The following is a 13,614-nucleotide window of genomic DNA, read 5'->3' as shown; positions in this document are numbered from 1 at the left end:
ATCTGCAGATATATTTAATAGTGTGTACCTAGCTTTAGTATTATTTACCATAAATTATATCTAACCTCTCCTCATCCACTGTACCCTAGACCAGAGGTTTCCAAACACAGTACTCTAGGCAGGCACCACAATGGTCCAAGTTTATGGAAATATCCATGCTTGGCCACAGGTGACATTTATTACCTCAATCCATTTGATTTAAGCATCTGTGTTGACCCATGAATATATGTAAAACCAGGACTGATGGGGTACCTTGAGGGCAGCATTTGGGAACCTCTGATGAATCTGTTCCTCTCCTTCTGTAGCCACACAGCAGTACCCTGGCAGCTGGGGGTCTTGAGGATTATGCTGCTGTTAGTGAGCTGGAGGATGGGCCATGCATAGACAAGGTGGAGAGGGGACAAAAAGCATACTATTGGCAAGTATGGCCCATGGGAGGGGTTAATTGGACCTGGGTTTGTTAGAGGGGCCTGGCTTGGGTCATCTATTAAGGTGGTCTACCAGTGCAGCTGCCTTTACCCCATGTACACCTGTGAGGAGGAGAAAACAGAGTAGGGAGTGTGTGCACTCAAAAGAAAGTTACTCCCCATAGGTGACAGCTGCTGTGGGACTGTTCCTGCCTCTTACTGATCACATTCACTTCTACCACCTCTGTAGTACTGAGACAGGGAGGACCGATGCACATGCCCCTGGGCTCCATGCTTATTCCTCCACTAGGGTACATAATGCACCTGGAGTACTGGAAGAGGTCAGTTAGCACACTCCAGGGCTGGCGGCTACAGGTGATTGCCTTCCATTGTCTCCTGTATTTATGCCCCTCTGTCCCGCTTTTCTCAGAAACACAAATTAAATAAATAGCTCCACTTGTTGATCTTTAAGCAAATAACAAAAACACCTGTGCAATACATAAGAGGTCTGTAAATCATGCACAGGAGTTCCTGTAATAACACATCATAGACACGTTAGGACAGTAGATCCTTGTTTTGTTCTCACTTTTAAAGCAATTGTTCTCTCAAGTGCTGCACTGACCAGATATCGTTCTAGTTCCACCACCATCTGTTTTCAGTTATGAGGGCTATACACACACATATGATGCTATTCAAGCCTCATTTCCTCATGACGGCACCATAGAGCAGGGTTGATCTTTTTCTGTGTCACAGTGGCCATCTTGGTCAAGTGGCCTTGGTCTCCAGCCACATGTGGTAACTTAGGGAATTCCCTTTTCTATATGAACTTTTTCTATACATGTCATCTAAATGTTAAAATACATTGAAATCTAAAACATGTGAATAACCTATTCCTTGTATAATTATCAATTATTTAATTCATCCAACAGATACCCTACGCAACCCTGTCGTTTTGGGAAACTTCTACTGCTTTTACCAGCTTTACGTTCTATAAGTCCATCCACAATAGAGGAAGTGTTCTTCAAGAAAACCATTGGCAATGTGCCAATCACAAGGCTTCTATCGGATATGTATAAATCCAGTGATATCTAGAGTGTGACCCAACCCTCAAAAGTTCACTTTTGAAGACTACCACAGACACACTGCAGAGGAATAAAGACTTAATGAGAATTATTGTGGAAAGTTAATATTTTTTTTTTTTTTAAACAGCCATCATATTGATGTGCACTCTATAAAACTAAACTGACCCACACCAAGTGCGAAGAGCCATTTTGCCTGGCAAATCCAGTGGGAGAGGACACCAGCCATGGACATTTAAGATTACCAACAACAAAAACATGTACATACAAGAAACAGACTCTTCTCCCCCGAACAGTAAAATGCCATTGTAATATAGAACATTGCTCTTTTTCCCATAGCCACAGAAACAAGTCATAGCAATGAGTTTTAATATTATGGACCAATTTGCACAGGGTTGTTCAATAACAGGAATGGTCTTGGACAGTAACTATGGCCAAATTAATTTCTCTCAATTCTCATGTAGCCAAAGAATACGTCCAAGAACCAATACTTACCAGCATAATGACAAGCCCTTTAGTTGTTTACTCACACATTTACACAAATATGGCCATATTGACCAATTGTTTTTAGTTTAACACCATTTGGCTAATAAGGGGCAAGGCAAGAATGCTTGACAGGCATTCAAGAGATTTATTCTGCGCAGACTACTTCATTTATTCTCCCTCCCCAATGTTTGGCATCATGTAGACTATGTAGTGTCATTTTGGTCAAATTCCCAAAACTAGTTGACTGCATAGTAGCACATTTACAACAGTTTATGGTGGGGACCCATTAGCAATTTTCCACAGCAGTAAACCCAAGTATATTTTCTGCATTATTTTCCCACATTGAGCATTTTTCAATGGTGATTTTGAGGTATAACAAGAATAGAAAAAACAACCATAACAGCAAGATACCTCCATTACAAACAAATATATACACTGTCTGTGACAGGTTACAGTCATATTTAAAGATAAAATGACCTGTGATGTTTACATGCTGGGTTTGATCACTATCAGGAGTCACTGACTACAGATTACTAGAGAAAAATCAGTGGTACAATAGCCTTCCGTTTAATAGAGCTCTATGTAAACAAATTCCATTTCCAGATTTAAATTGCCAACACTGGGGCAGATGTATTAAGCCTGGAGAAGTGATAACACATCAGCCTTTGAACTTCTAGCTGTTTTTCAAAAGATAGCTGGTTGGCTGGTATGTTATCGCCTTCCACTTTATCACCACTTTCACCAGGATGAATACATCTGCCCCTATATGCCCAAATTGTATCCATTGCATATATAGACTGGTGGCAGTTAATGTATTTGCTGCAACAATATCCAAGAGTAATCTGTTTATCATAACAGGACAAACTAGAGGCTGGCTGCTTTTTTGACTCAGTGATGTCAACTAAAAAAATTATAGTCTAGCTACTCAGGAATATTGGTTTAGTCCGTAATGGCTATCCATACTCTTAAGTTGGCAATAATTCAAAAGTAGCAAAGCATAATGGGACATCGCAAACAAGTTGACAAACTGTAAATTCATATTTTCATAGACCAAGGCCTTTCAATGATAATATGCAAGAAAACAAAGACGGTGAGTATTGAGTATTTTAATCAAGGGCAAATGTGTCTTGGCAATGAAAGGAAAAATGTATAGACTGGACTAGTAATCCATACACCTGTGTAGAGGACTGCTTTATTGTAAATGCTCATATGAATATAAAACATGCACCAATTCAGCGAGCTCTCAGTTAAACTTTATTTAGCTTCAGGTTAATAGCTGCTTTATGTTCTAAGTTTTCGGTGTGATTAGAGTCTAGCACTAAGAAAAATAAAATAAAATCAGCACTTCAACCATTATAGGCAGTAAAATATTTCTTGTACAGTGTCCTAATTGTGAATTTAAAGTTGTGCTCATTTCTTTACAGAGAATAAAATATATTGAATTTAAAACATTGTTATTATTTATGAACATCTTTTATACGACTTCAATGTAAGCTGAATCTAAATGAACCAGGGGTGACAGATTTTAGCATTGCTACAACGAGTGTGGATCGTATTATCGACCACACTTAGGTCGACAGTCATTAGGTCAACACCGTTGGGTCAACATGCAGTAAGGTCGACAGGGTTCTAGATCAACATGGATGAAAGTCGACAGGGGATTAGGTCAACATGGGTTATGTCGACAGGTCACAAGGTCAACATGTTTTTTTTTCCCCACTGTTTTGTTACCCGAATGTCTTCACGAACACTGTTTAAAAAGTCAACCGCAGCTGCTCGCATATCGCATAGCGCACATGCCGGCACAGGTCGGCTAAAACACAGTGAAAAACCCCATATTGACATAACCCATGTCGACCTTGTGCCCTGTCAACCTTCCACCATGTCGACCCAACGGTGTCCTAAGTATGGTCGATAATACGACTGTATCCCGCTGCAACCCAGTTCCATGGTTTAGATTTCTACCAGGTCAATATTTGTGATGTATTTGTATGCTTGTCCTTATTGAATATTTTTCTCTAGTGTATAGGACGCTTAAATAAGGTGTAAAAAATAAATGATTCAACATATGAGCAATTTCCACCCAGCACATGTCAGGTCTCATCTATTGTACATCTGCTGCTCTGTACCACCCCGCTCCCAATCAGTCTCTACCATGTCCTCTGCTCCAGTCTGTCCACATACATACTTAACCATGTTTTACAAGGAGTGCTCCTCCTCCTAGGTTTTTCCCCATCTCCCTTTGGGGCATGCGCCCATTCTCCCACTGCACATGCGCCTATGGGAGATGTATCACTCATGCAATGGACTTTAGCCCAAACTATAGTTCGCATCACCAAGCCCCTGCTCCTTAAGTTACCATATTTACCCTTGTGTCAGGTCTTCTGTGCCATTTCTCTTGCACTGGAAGCTGTTGAGACATACCGTCTACAAGGACTATATAAATATTTAGATTATATATTAGTAAAAAAAAAACGGATTTTCCCCACATAAAACTGCATATTTAGTTTTTTTGTTCCAAGCAACTAGAGTCCTTCCAGAAATATAGCACTAGACATTGTTTGATAAGACACAAAATGCACAATGGAATTTGTAGTTTTAATTCATAAGCCAAGTAAGCATAACAAAAGCACAAAAACAGCCAGGATGAAGCAGGTAAGTCGCTTCATACTAGGTGTATCAGTATGCCAGCTGTCAGGTAAGGGAGAGAAGAGAAGGGGAACACACTTTCCAGGAGCCATATTAACCCCTTCCTGACAGAGCCAGTTTTTGCGTTCCTGACAGAGCCCTTTTTTTCAAATCTGACATGTCTCACTTAAGTGGGGATAACTTTTTTTTGCTTTTACTTATCCCAGTGATTTTGAGATTGTTTTTTCGTGACACATTGTACTTCAAATTAGTGGTAAATTTGGGTCGATACAGTCTGTGTTTTTTTGTGAAAAATACCAAAATATCGTGAAAAAATGGAAAATTTAGCGATTTGCAAAATGTTAAATTTTCTGCTTGTGAGACAAATAATCTTACCACTCAAAATAGTGAATAACTAACATAGACCATATGTCTACTTTATGTTGACATCATTATTTCAACTTCCTTTTAATTTTTTGGGACACTAGGAGGCTTACAATATGAATAGCAAATTCTCAAATTTTCAAGAAAATTTCAAACACTGATTTTTTTAGGGACCAGTTTAGTTCTGATGTGACTTTGAGGGACTTGTATGTGAGACACCCCCATAAATGATACCATTTCAAAAACTGCACCCCTCACAGTATTCAAAACAGCATTTTGGAAGTTTGTTAACCCTTTAGGTGTTTCACAGGAATTAAAACAAAGTGTAGGTGAAATTTCAAAATTTCTTTTTTTTTGCAGATTTGCAATTTTAATACATTTTTCTAAGGAACACAGTACATTTTACTAGAGAAATGTGACTGAAAATTGATTCCCCCAATTCTTTTGTTTTCATAAATATCCTACATGTGGCCCTAGTGTGCACGGTGACCAAACCACAGGCTTCATAATAGAAGGAGCACCTACTTGATTTTGGAGCCTCCTTTTTATGAGATTATTTTTTAGGCACCATGTAGGTTTCTAGGCACCATAAGATGCTAAAAGTTAGGAACCCCCCCACAAGTGACCCCATTTTGCAAACTACACCCCTCAGGGAATTCATCTAGGGGTATAGTGTACATTTCAAACCCCCAGGGGTTTCACCAATTGTGGTACAACTGGGCAGTGAAAATGAAAAATTATTTTTTTTACACAAAAATACAGTTCTGGCTCCAAATTTGTCATTTTCAGAAGGTATGAAGGAGACAAAGCACCCCAAAATCTGTGCCCCAATTTCTCCCGAGTACGGCAATGCCTCACATGTGACCAAAAAATACCAGTTGGGTGCATGGCAGGACTCAGAAGGGAAGGAGTGATTTTTGGATTTTGCAGCTCAGATTCTGGTGGAATTTTGGTGGGTGCTATGTCGCATTAGCAAGACCCCCCAAGCACCAATACAGTGGAACCCCCCCACAAGTGACCCCATTTTGCAAAGTACACCCCTCAGGGAATTCATCTAGGGGTATAGTGTACATTTCAAACCCCCAGGGGTTTCACCAATTTTGATACAAGTGGGCAGTGAAAATGAAAAATTACATTTTTTTTACACAAAAATGCAGTTCTGGCTCAAAATTTTTCATTTTCAGAAGGTATGAAGGAGAAAAAGCACCCCAAAATCTGTGCCCCAATTTCTCCCGAGTACGGCAATGCCTCACATGTGACCAAAAAATACCAGTTGGGTGCATGGCAGGACTCAGAAGGGAAGGAGTGATTTTTGGATTTTGCAGCACAGATTCTGGTGGAATGAATGGTGGGTGCTATGTTGCACCAATACAGTGGAACCCCCCCACAAGTCACCCCATTTTGCAAAGTACACCCCTCAGGGAATTCATCTAGGGGTATAGTGTACATTTCAAACCCCCAGGGGTTTCACCAATTTTGATACAAGTGGGCAGTGAAAATGAAAAATTACATTTTTTTACACAAAAATGCAGTTCTGGCTCAAAATTTTTCATTTTCAGAAGGTATGAAGGAGAAAAAGCACCCCAAAATATGTGCCCCAATTTCTCCCGAGTACGGAAATGCCTCACATGTGACCAAAAAATACCAGTTGGGTGCATGGCAGGACTCAGAACGGAAGGAGTGATTTTTGGATTTTGCGGCTCAGATTCTGGTGGAATTTTGGTGGGTGCTATGTCGCATTAGCAAGACCCCCCAAGCACCAATACAGTGGAACCCCCCCACAAGTCACCCCATTTTGAAAACTACACCCCTCAGGGAATTCATCTAGGGGTATAGTGTACATTTCAAACCCCCAGGGGTTTCACCAATTTTGATACAAGTGGGCAGTGAAAATGAAAAATTACATTTTTTACACAAAAATGCAGTTCTGGCTCGAAATTTTTCATTTTCAGAAGGTATGAAGGAGAAAAAGCACCCCAAAATCTGTGCCCCAATTTCTCCCGAGTACGGCAATGCCTCACATGTGACCAAAAAATACCAGTTGGGTGCATGGCAGGACTCAGAACGGAAGGAGTGATTTTTGGATTTTGCAGCTCAGATTCTGGTGGAATTTTGGTGGGTGCTATGTCGCATTAGCAAGACCCCCCAAGCACCAATACAGTGGAACCCCCCCACAAGTCACCCCATTTTGAAAACTACACCCCTCAGGGAATTCATCTAGGGGTATAGTGTACATTTCAAACCCCCAGGGGTTTCACCAATTTTGATACAAGTGGGCAGTGAAAATGAAAAATTACATTTTTTTACACAAAAATGCAGTTCTGGCTCAAAATTTTTCATTTTCAGAAGGTATGAAGGAGACAAATCACCCCAAAATCTGTGCCCCAATTTCTCCCGAGTACGGCAATGCCTCACATGTGACCAAAAAATACCATTTGGGTGCATGGCAGGACTCAGAAGGGAAGGAGTGATTTTTGGATTTTGCAGCTCAGATTCTGGTGGAATTTTGGTGGGTGCTATGTCGCATTAGCAAGACCCCCCAAGCACCAATACAGTGGAACCCCCCCACAAGTGACCCCATTTTGCAAACTACACCCCTCAGGGAATTCATCTAGGGGTATAGTGTACATTTCAAACCCCCAGGGGTTTCACCAATTTTGATACAAGTGGGCAGTGAAAATGAAAAATTACATTTTTTTACACAAAAATGCAGTTCTGGCTCAAAATTTTTCATTTTCAGAAGGTATGAAGGAGAAAAAGCACCCCAAAATCTGTGCCCCAATTTCTCCCGAGTACGGAAATGCCTCACATGTGACCAAAAAATACCATTTGGGCGCATGGCAGGACTCAGAAGGGAAGGAGTGATTTTTGGATTTTGCAGCTCAGATTCTGGTGGAATTTTGGTGGGTGCTATGTCGCATTAGCAAGACCCCCCAAGCACCAATACAGTGGAACCCCCCCACAAGTGACCCCATTTTGCAAACTACACCCCTCAGGGAATTCATCTAGGGGTATAGTGTACATTTAAAACCCCCAGGGGTTTCACCAATTTTGATACAAGTGGGCAGTGAAAATGAAAAATTACATTTTTTACACAAAAATGCAGTTCTGGCTCAAAATTTTTCATTTTCAGAAGGTATGAAGGAGAAAAAGCACCCCAAAATCTGTGCCCCAATTTCTCCCGAGTACGGCAATGCCTCACATGTGACCAAAAAATACCAGTTGGGTGCATGGCAGGACTCAGAAGGGAAGGAGTGATTTTTGGATTTTGCAGCACAGATTCTGGTGGAATGAATGGTGGGTGCTATGTTGCACCAATACAGTGGAACCCCCCCACAAGTCACCCCATTTTGCAAACTACACCCCTCAGGGAATTCATCTTGGGGTATAGTGTACATTTCAAACCCCCAGGGGTTTCACCAATTTTGATACAAGTGGGCAGTGAAAATGAAAAATTACATTTTTTTACACAAAAATGCAGTTCTGGCTCAAAATTTTTCATTTTCAGAAGGAATGAAGGAGACAAAGCACCCCAAAATCTGTGCCCCAATTTCTCCCGAGTACGGCAATGCCTCATGTGTGACCAAAAAGTGGCAGGACTCAGAAGGGAAGGAGTGATATTTGGATTTTGCAGCAGAAATTCTGGTGGAATGATGGTGGGTGCTATGTCGCATTAGCAAGACCCCCAAAGCACCAATACAGTGGAACCCCCCCACAAGTGACCCCATTTTGCAAACTACACCCCTCAGGGAATTCATCTAGGGGTATAGTGTACATTTCAAACCCCCAGGGGTTTCACCAATTTTGATAAAACTGGGCAGTGAACATGAAAAATTACATTTTTTTACACAAAAATGCAGTTCTGGCTCAAAATTTTTCATTTTCACAAGGAATGAAGGAGACAAAGCACCCCAAAATCTGTGCCCCAATTTCTCCCGAGTACGGCAATGCCTCACATGTGACCAAAAAATACCAGTTGGGTGCATGGCAGGACTCAGAAGGGAAGGAGTGATTTTTGGATTTTGCGGCTCAGATTCTGGTGGAATGAATGGTGGGTGCTATGTGGCATTAGCAAGACCCCCGAAGCACGGTGAAATTATGAACCTAATATTCCATAGATGTGTGGTATATTTTAAAACACTCCTTTATACATAGGCCGGGTTTGTCGGGGCAAGTGTCACACTGGAAAATAGTTTGCTTTCTTATTCCCTTTTTATAGCAAACTTTGCACCTTTTTTGTGTCCTGCCCTTTTTTCCAGTGGAGGGGATTTCATCAGGAAAATGCTGCCCTGGTACAATACGGGGGCCAGTACTAGAAGTACTGGGGCCCTCTGCCTGCTGGTTCCCAAATATTAGGCCCTTTATGACTTCCTCTTGAAAGTGCATAAATGTCCCCCTCTGGCCGGTAGAACGGAATAGCACGTAAGCGTTATACAGTGCCATCTGGATGATATACACGGCCACCTTCTTGTACCAGATTTTTGTTTTCCGCAGGGCACTGTACGGCTTCAGTACCTGATCTGAAAGATCCACTCCGCCCATGTACCTATTGTAATCCAGGATACAATTAGGTTTTGAGGTGTGGGTACTGGTACCTCGTACAGGGACGGAGGTGGTACTGTCTCCGTGAATTGTTGTCAGTATAAGGACATCCCTCTTGTCCTTATATTTGACCAACAACATATTTTCGTTGCATATTCCCCTGCTTTCACCCATTCTCATTACTTGGGCAATGTGCGTTTTTGGGAGGCCTCTTTGGTTCTTGCGCACAGTACCGCAAGCTGCTGTACCTCTTGAACCAAGGGCCTTAAACAGGGGGATGCTAGTGTAAAAGTTATCCACATAGAGGTGATAACCTTTATCCAGGAAGGGGTGCACTAAATCCCAGACAATTTTCCCACTAACACCTACGAGGGAGGGGGGGCATTCTGGCGGTTGAATTCTTGAATCCTTCCCTTCATAAACCCTAAACCTGTGGCTGTACCCTGAGGTGCTTTCACACAGTTTATACATTTTTATGCCATACCTTGCCCTCTTACTGGGAAGGTACTGGCGGAATTTAACCCTTCCTTTAAAATGTATAAGGGACTCGTCGATACAAATAAATTTTTCAGGGATGTACACCTCTTCAAATTTGGCACTGAAATGATCAATGACCGGCCTGACTTTGAATAGCCGGTCAAAGGTGGGATCATCTCTGGGTGGGCACTGTGCATTATCGGTGTAATGTATAAATTTAAGAATTGTCTCAAATCGAGTCCGGGGCATGGCCATACGGTAAAATGGAGTACTGTACAGAACATCTGTACTCCAATATTGCCTAATTTCTGGCTTTTTTACTATGCCCATATGAAACACCAGACCCCAAAACGTCATCATCTCTACTGCATCTACAGGGGTCCACCTAGCAAATGATGACGTGGGGTTTTGAGCAATAAACTGCTGGGCATATAAATTAGTTTGGTCCACCATTAAATTTATAAAATCATCAGAGAAAAATAATTTGAAAAAGTCAATTTCTCTGAGACCTGTGGAATCAAATTGGATTCCTGGCATGGCCAAAAACTCAGGAACCTGGGGCTCAAAATTGTCTGGTGGTGGGGTCCATACTAGATCAATTATTGGGGGGGGAATCTCAGCTGATCTACGGGGGCGTCTTTGAGGGGGTCCCTCATCACCAGAGGAGGAAGAGGAGCTTAAGACGAATCCTTCAAATTCCCCGCTTGCATCACTGCCTGTGTCAGAGTCAGAGGCAAGCATGGCATATGCCTCCTCCACTGAATACATTCTCCTGGATGACTGGGAGGACATTTGGGAGGACATTTGGGAGGACATTTGGGAGGACATTTGGGATGCCATTTTTATTTTTGTGTTACTGGTAGTGAAATGTTTCAACACGTGTATAGTGTAGGGGGGGGTACAAACTTTATTTCAACCCGGGGGATATGTAGTGTGTATGTAGTGCAGAAAAAAAAAAAATACTTTATACCAATAAAAAAAAAAAAAAAATGAAGGGGTTAAAAATAAAAAATTGAAGGGGTTAAAAAAAAAAAAAAAAAGGTCCTGCGCCAAAAATTGAGCACAGATGTTGGTCAGTAACGTCTGTCACTGAACAGCGCTCAAAGGCAACAGGAATCTGATCAAAAAAAAAAAAAAAATAGATCAACCCTGTGCCGAAAAAGCTGATCAGTGATGTACGTCACTGATCGGCGCACAGTGGCCACAGGACACCCACAAAATCAGTGTGTGTAAAAAAAAAATTAAAAAAAGACCCCACAGCACTCACAAAAAAAAAAAAGGTGATCAGTGATGCGACACTGATTACCAGTGAGGGACAGCAGGTGCACAACCTTTGGTGCAACTGACAGTGCAACTGGCAGCAACTGACAGGTATATATATAAAAAAAAAACCTCTGCGCCCCCAAAAAGTTGCTGATCAGCACAGATCTACTGATCAGCACAAAAGGGGGGGTAGCAGACACAAAATATACACTCTCTATCACTCTCTGTCACTATCTCTCTCTATCTCTCTATCTCTCACTATCTCTCACTATCTATCACTCTAGGACACTGCAGCAGCAGCACTGACAGTTATATGTATAAAAAAAAACCTGCACCCCCAAAAAGGGGGGGTAGCAGACACAAAATATACACTCTCTATCACTCTCTGTCACTATCTCTCTCTATCTCTCTATCTCTCACTATCTATCACTATCTATCACTCTATGACACTGCAGCAGCAGCACTGACAGTTATATATATATATAAAATAAAACCCCTGCACCCCCAAAAAGGGGGGGTAGCAGACACAAATCTCTCTATCTCTCTACCTCTCACTATCTATCACTATCTATCACTGTATGACACTGCAGCAGCAGCACTGACAGTTATTTATATATAGAAAACCCCTGCACCCCCAAAAAGGGGGGGTAGCAGACACAAAATATAGCTCTCTCTGTCACTATCTCTCTCTATCTCTCTCTATCTCTCTCTCTATCACACTGCAGCAGCAGCAGGAAGTCTCAGGAAGTCAGATCCAGGAAGCGTCCAGCACGCTACAAGCAGTGATAAGGTGATCAGGTAAGGTATTTGCAAGGATCAGGTAAGTATTAGCAAGGATCAGGTCGGTATTCACGGCAGGCAGGCACGGTGACCGTTCTGCACGCTATTCCAGACCGGAATGGCGTCTGCAGCGCAGTCACCGTCAGTTTAAATGTCGCGCCTTGGCTGTGATTGGTCCGTGGGTCCCACGGACCAATCACAGCCTTGGGGGCAGGTGGGGTGAGGGTGGGGTGAGGTGTCATCGTCACCGATGACCCCCTCATGCCCCCTGACGCCCGGCGGTGATTGACACCTGTGTTACCGAGCGTCCGATTCGCTGGTAACACAGGAAAACGCTGTGAATGGCTGTTCACACTGAACAGCCAATTACAGCGATCGCCGACGGGGGGGCGGCATCGCAGCCCCCCCTGGGCATGCAGGGACATGTCTGCTGTCAGGGACAGCAGACATCGTCCCTCTGTCACTGCGTCTCGAGACGCAGTGACAGTTTAAACTCATGACGTACATTTATGCCATGTGTCGGGAAGTACCTCCCGGCCATGACGTAAATGTACGTCAAATGTCGGGAAGGGGTTAAGAAGGTTAGTCAGAAGATGACCTTACAATTGTGCCGGATATCCTTATGTAAGCTGGGAGCACATCTCGCCACTCCGAGGCCCAGGTAACACCCAGTCTTTAATAAGGTCAGTCTTCTGTGGATACCCAAGGGTACCGATAAAGCACACCCCACAGAACAGCAAATACTTATGTTTAAACAGTCTGTCTGGTGAAATTCATTCATTTGGTTTGCTGCAACACTCACTAACATTTATATATATGGCAAATGTCAGCCAACTGCCCTCATGCTCAATTTACATGGTAAATGTATCCAATCTAAGAAGTCAGGACCCAGTTAGAATACAGATGGCAAAATACCACCGGTTTGTATGGGGGTTAGGGCTAGGCACTTGGAGATTTCAAGTTTACATATTTACCAGGAACTGGGATTTTTAAGGTTTTGTACCCAAACCCTAAGAACGGAATACATATGGGTGGCCGGTGGTAATAATAAAGATACAGGCATCCCGAAGGAGAGAATACCAACAGAGGATGATAAGTATAATTACCCTCCCAAGCCTCCCTTTAAACAGCCTAAGCCCCCATTTTAAGTGCCTAACCTTCCCCTCCAACCTAATATGAAATCCTCCGTTAGTGCCTAAACATCTGCCGCATGCTACCCCGTGCAGCATACTTACCGATCAGGATGCCTAATGTCAATATTCAGATGTGGGTATCCCGACCAGTTTGATATTCCGTTTTCTTCTGATGGCTGTCAGGATGCTGGTGTTGGATGCTGACTACATCTCCTAGGAACAGCTATATAAAATCTGAATGTAAAAAATCTTGTAAACCTAAGTACAACACAGACCACAATTGAATTTGCTAGACTAAATACAAAGTCATTGCGCAAAGTCATGTGTGAAAATAAATAGAACTACAAATGTAACTTTTTGCGTTTAAGAGGGTGAAACCTGACATTTATTTATCAATGGCTTATTTTGCATTAGAAAAAAGTGCTGTAAAATTAA

General features: G+C 42.2%; 1 protein-coding gene across 1 annotated transcript in view; it reads left to right on the top strand.

Annotated features, from left to right (window-relative positions):
- The window catches only part of NR2E1 (nuclear receptor subfamily 2 group E member 1), a 55,397-nt gene extending 52,002 nt beyond the window's left edge, over positions 1 to 3,395 (top strand). The window contains exon 9 of the mRNA XM_083176934.1: positions 1,337 to 3,395. Within this exon, the coding sequence (XP_083033060.1) occupies positions 1,337 to 1,499 (163 nt within the window). The 3' untranslated portion in view covers positions 1,500 to 3,395. The remainder of the gene's footprint in view (positions 1 to 1,336) is intronic.
- The last annotated feature ends 10,219 nt before the right edge of the window (positions 3,396 to 13,614 follow it).

This window comes from Crinia signifera, chromosome 3, assembly GCF_055691185.1.
Source record: "Crinia signifera chromosome 3, ASM5569118v1, whole genome shotgun sequence".
NCBI lineage: Eukaryota > Metazoa > Chordata > Amphibia > Anura > Myobatrachidae > Crinia > Crinia signifera.
Note: the sequence above shows the minus strand (reverse complement) of the source record. Positions and strands in the feature narration are given on the sequence as shown.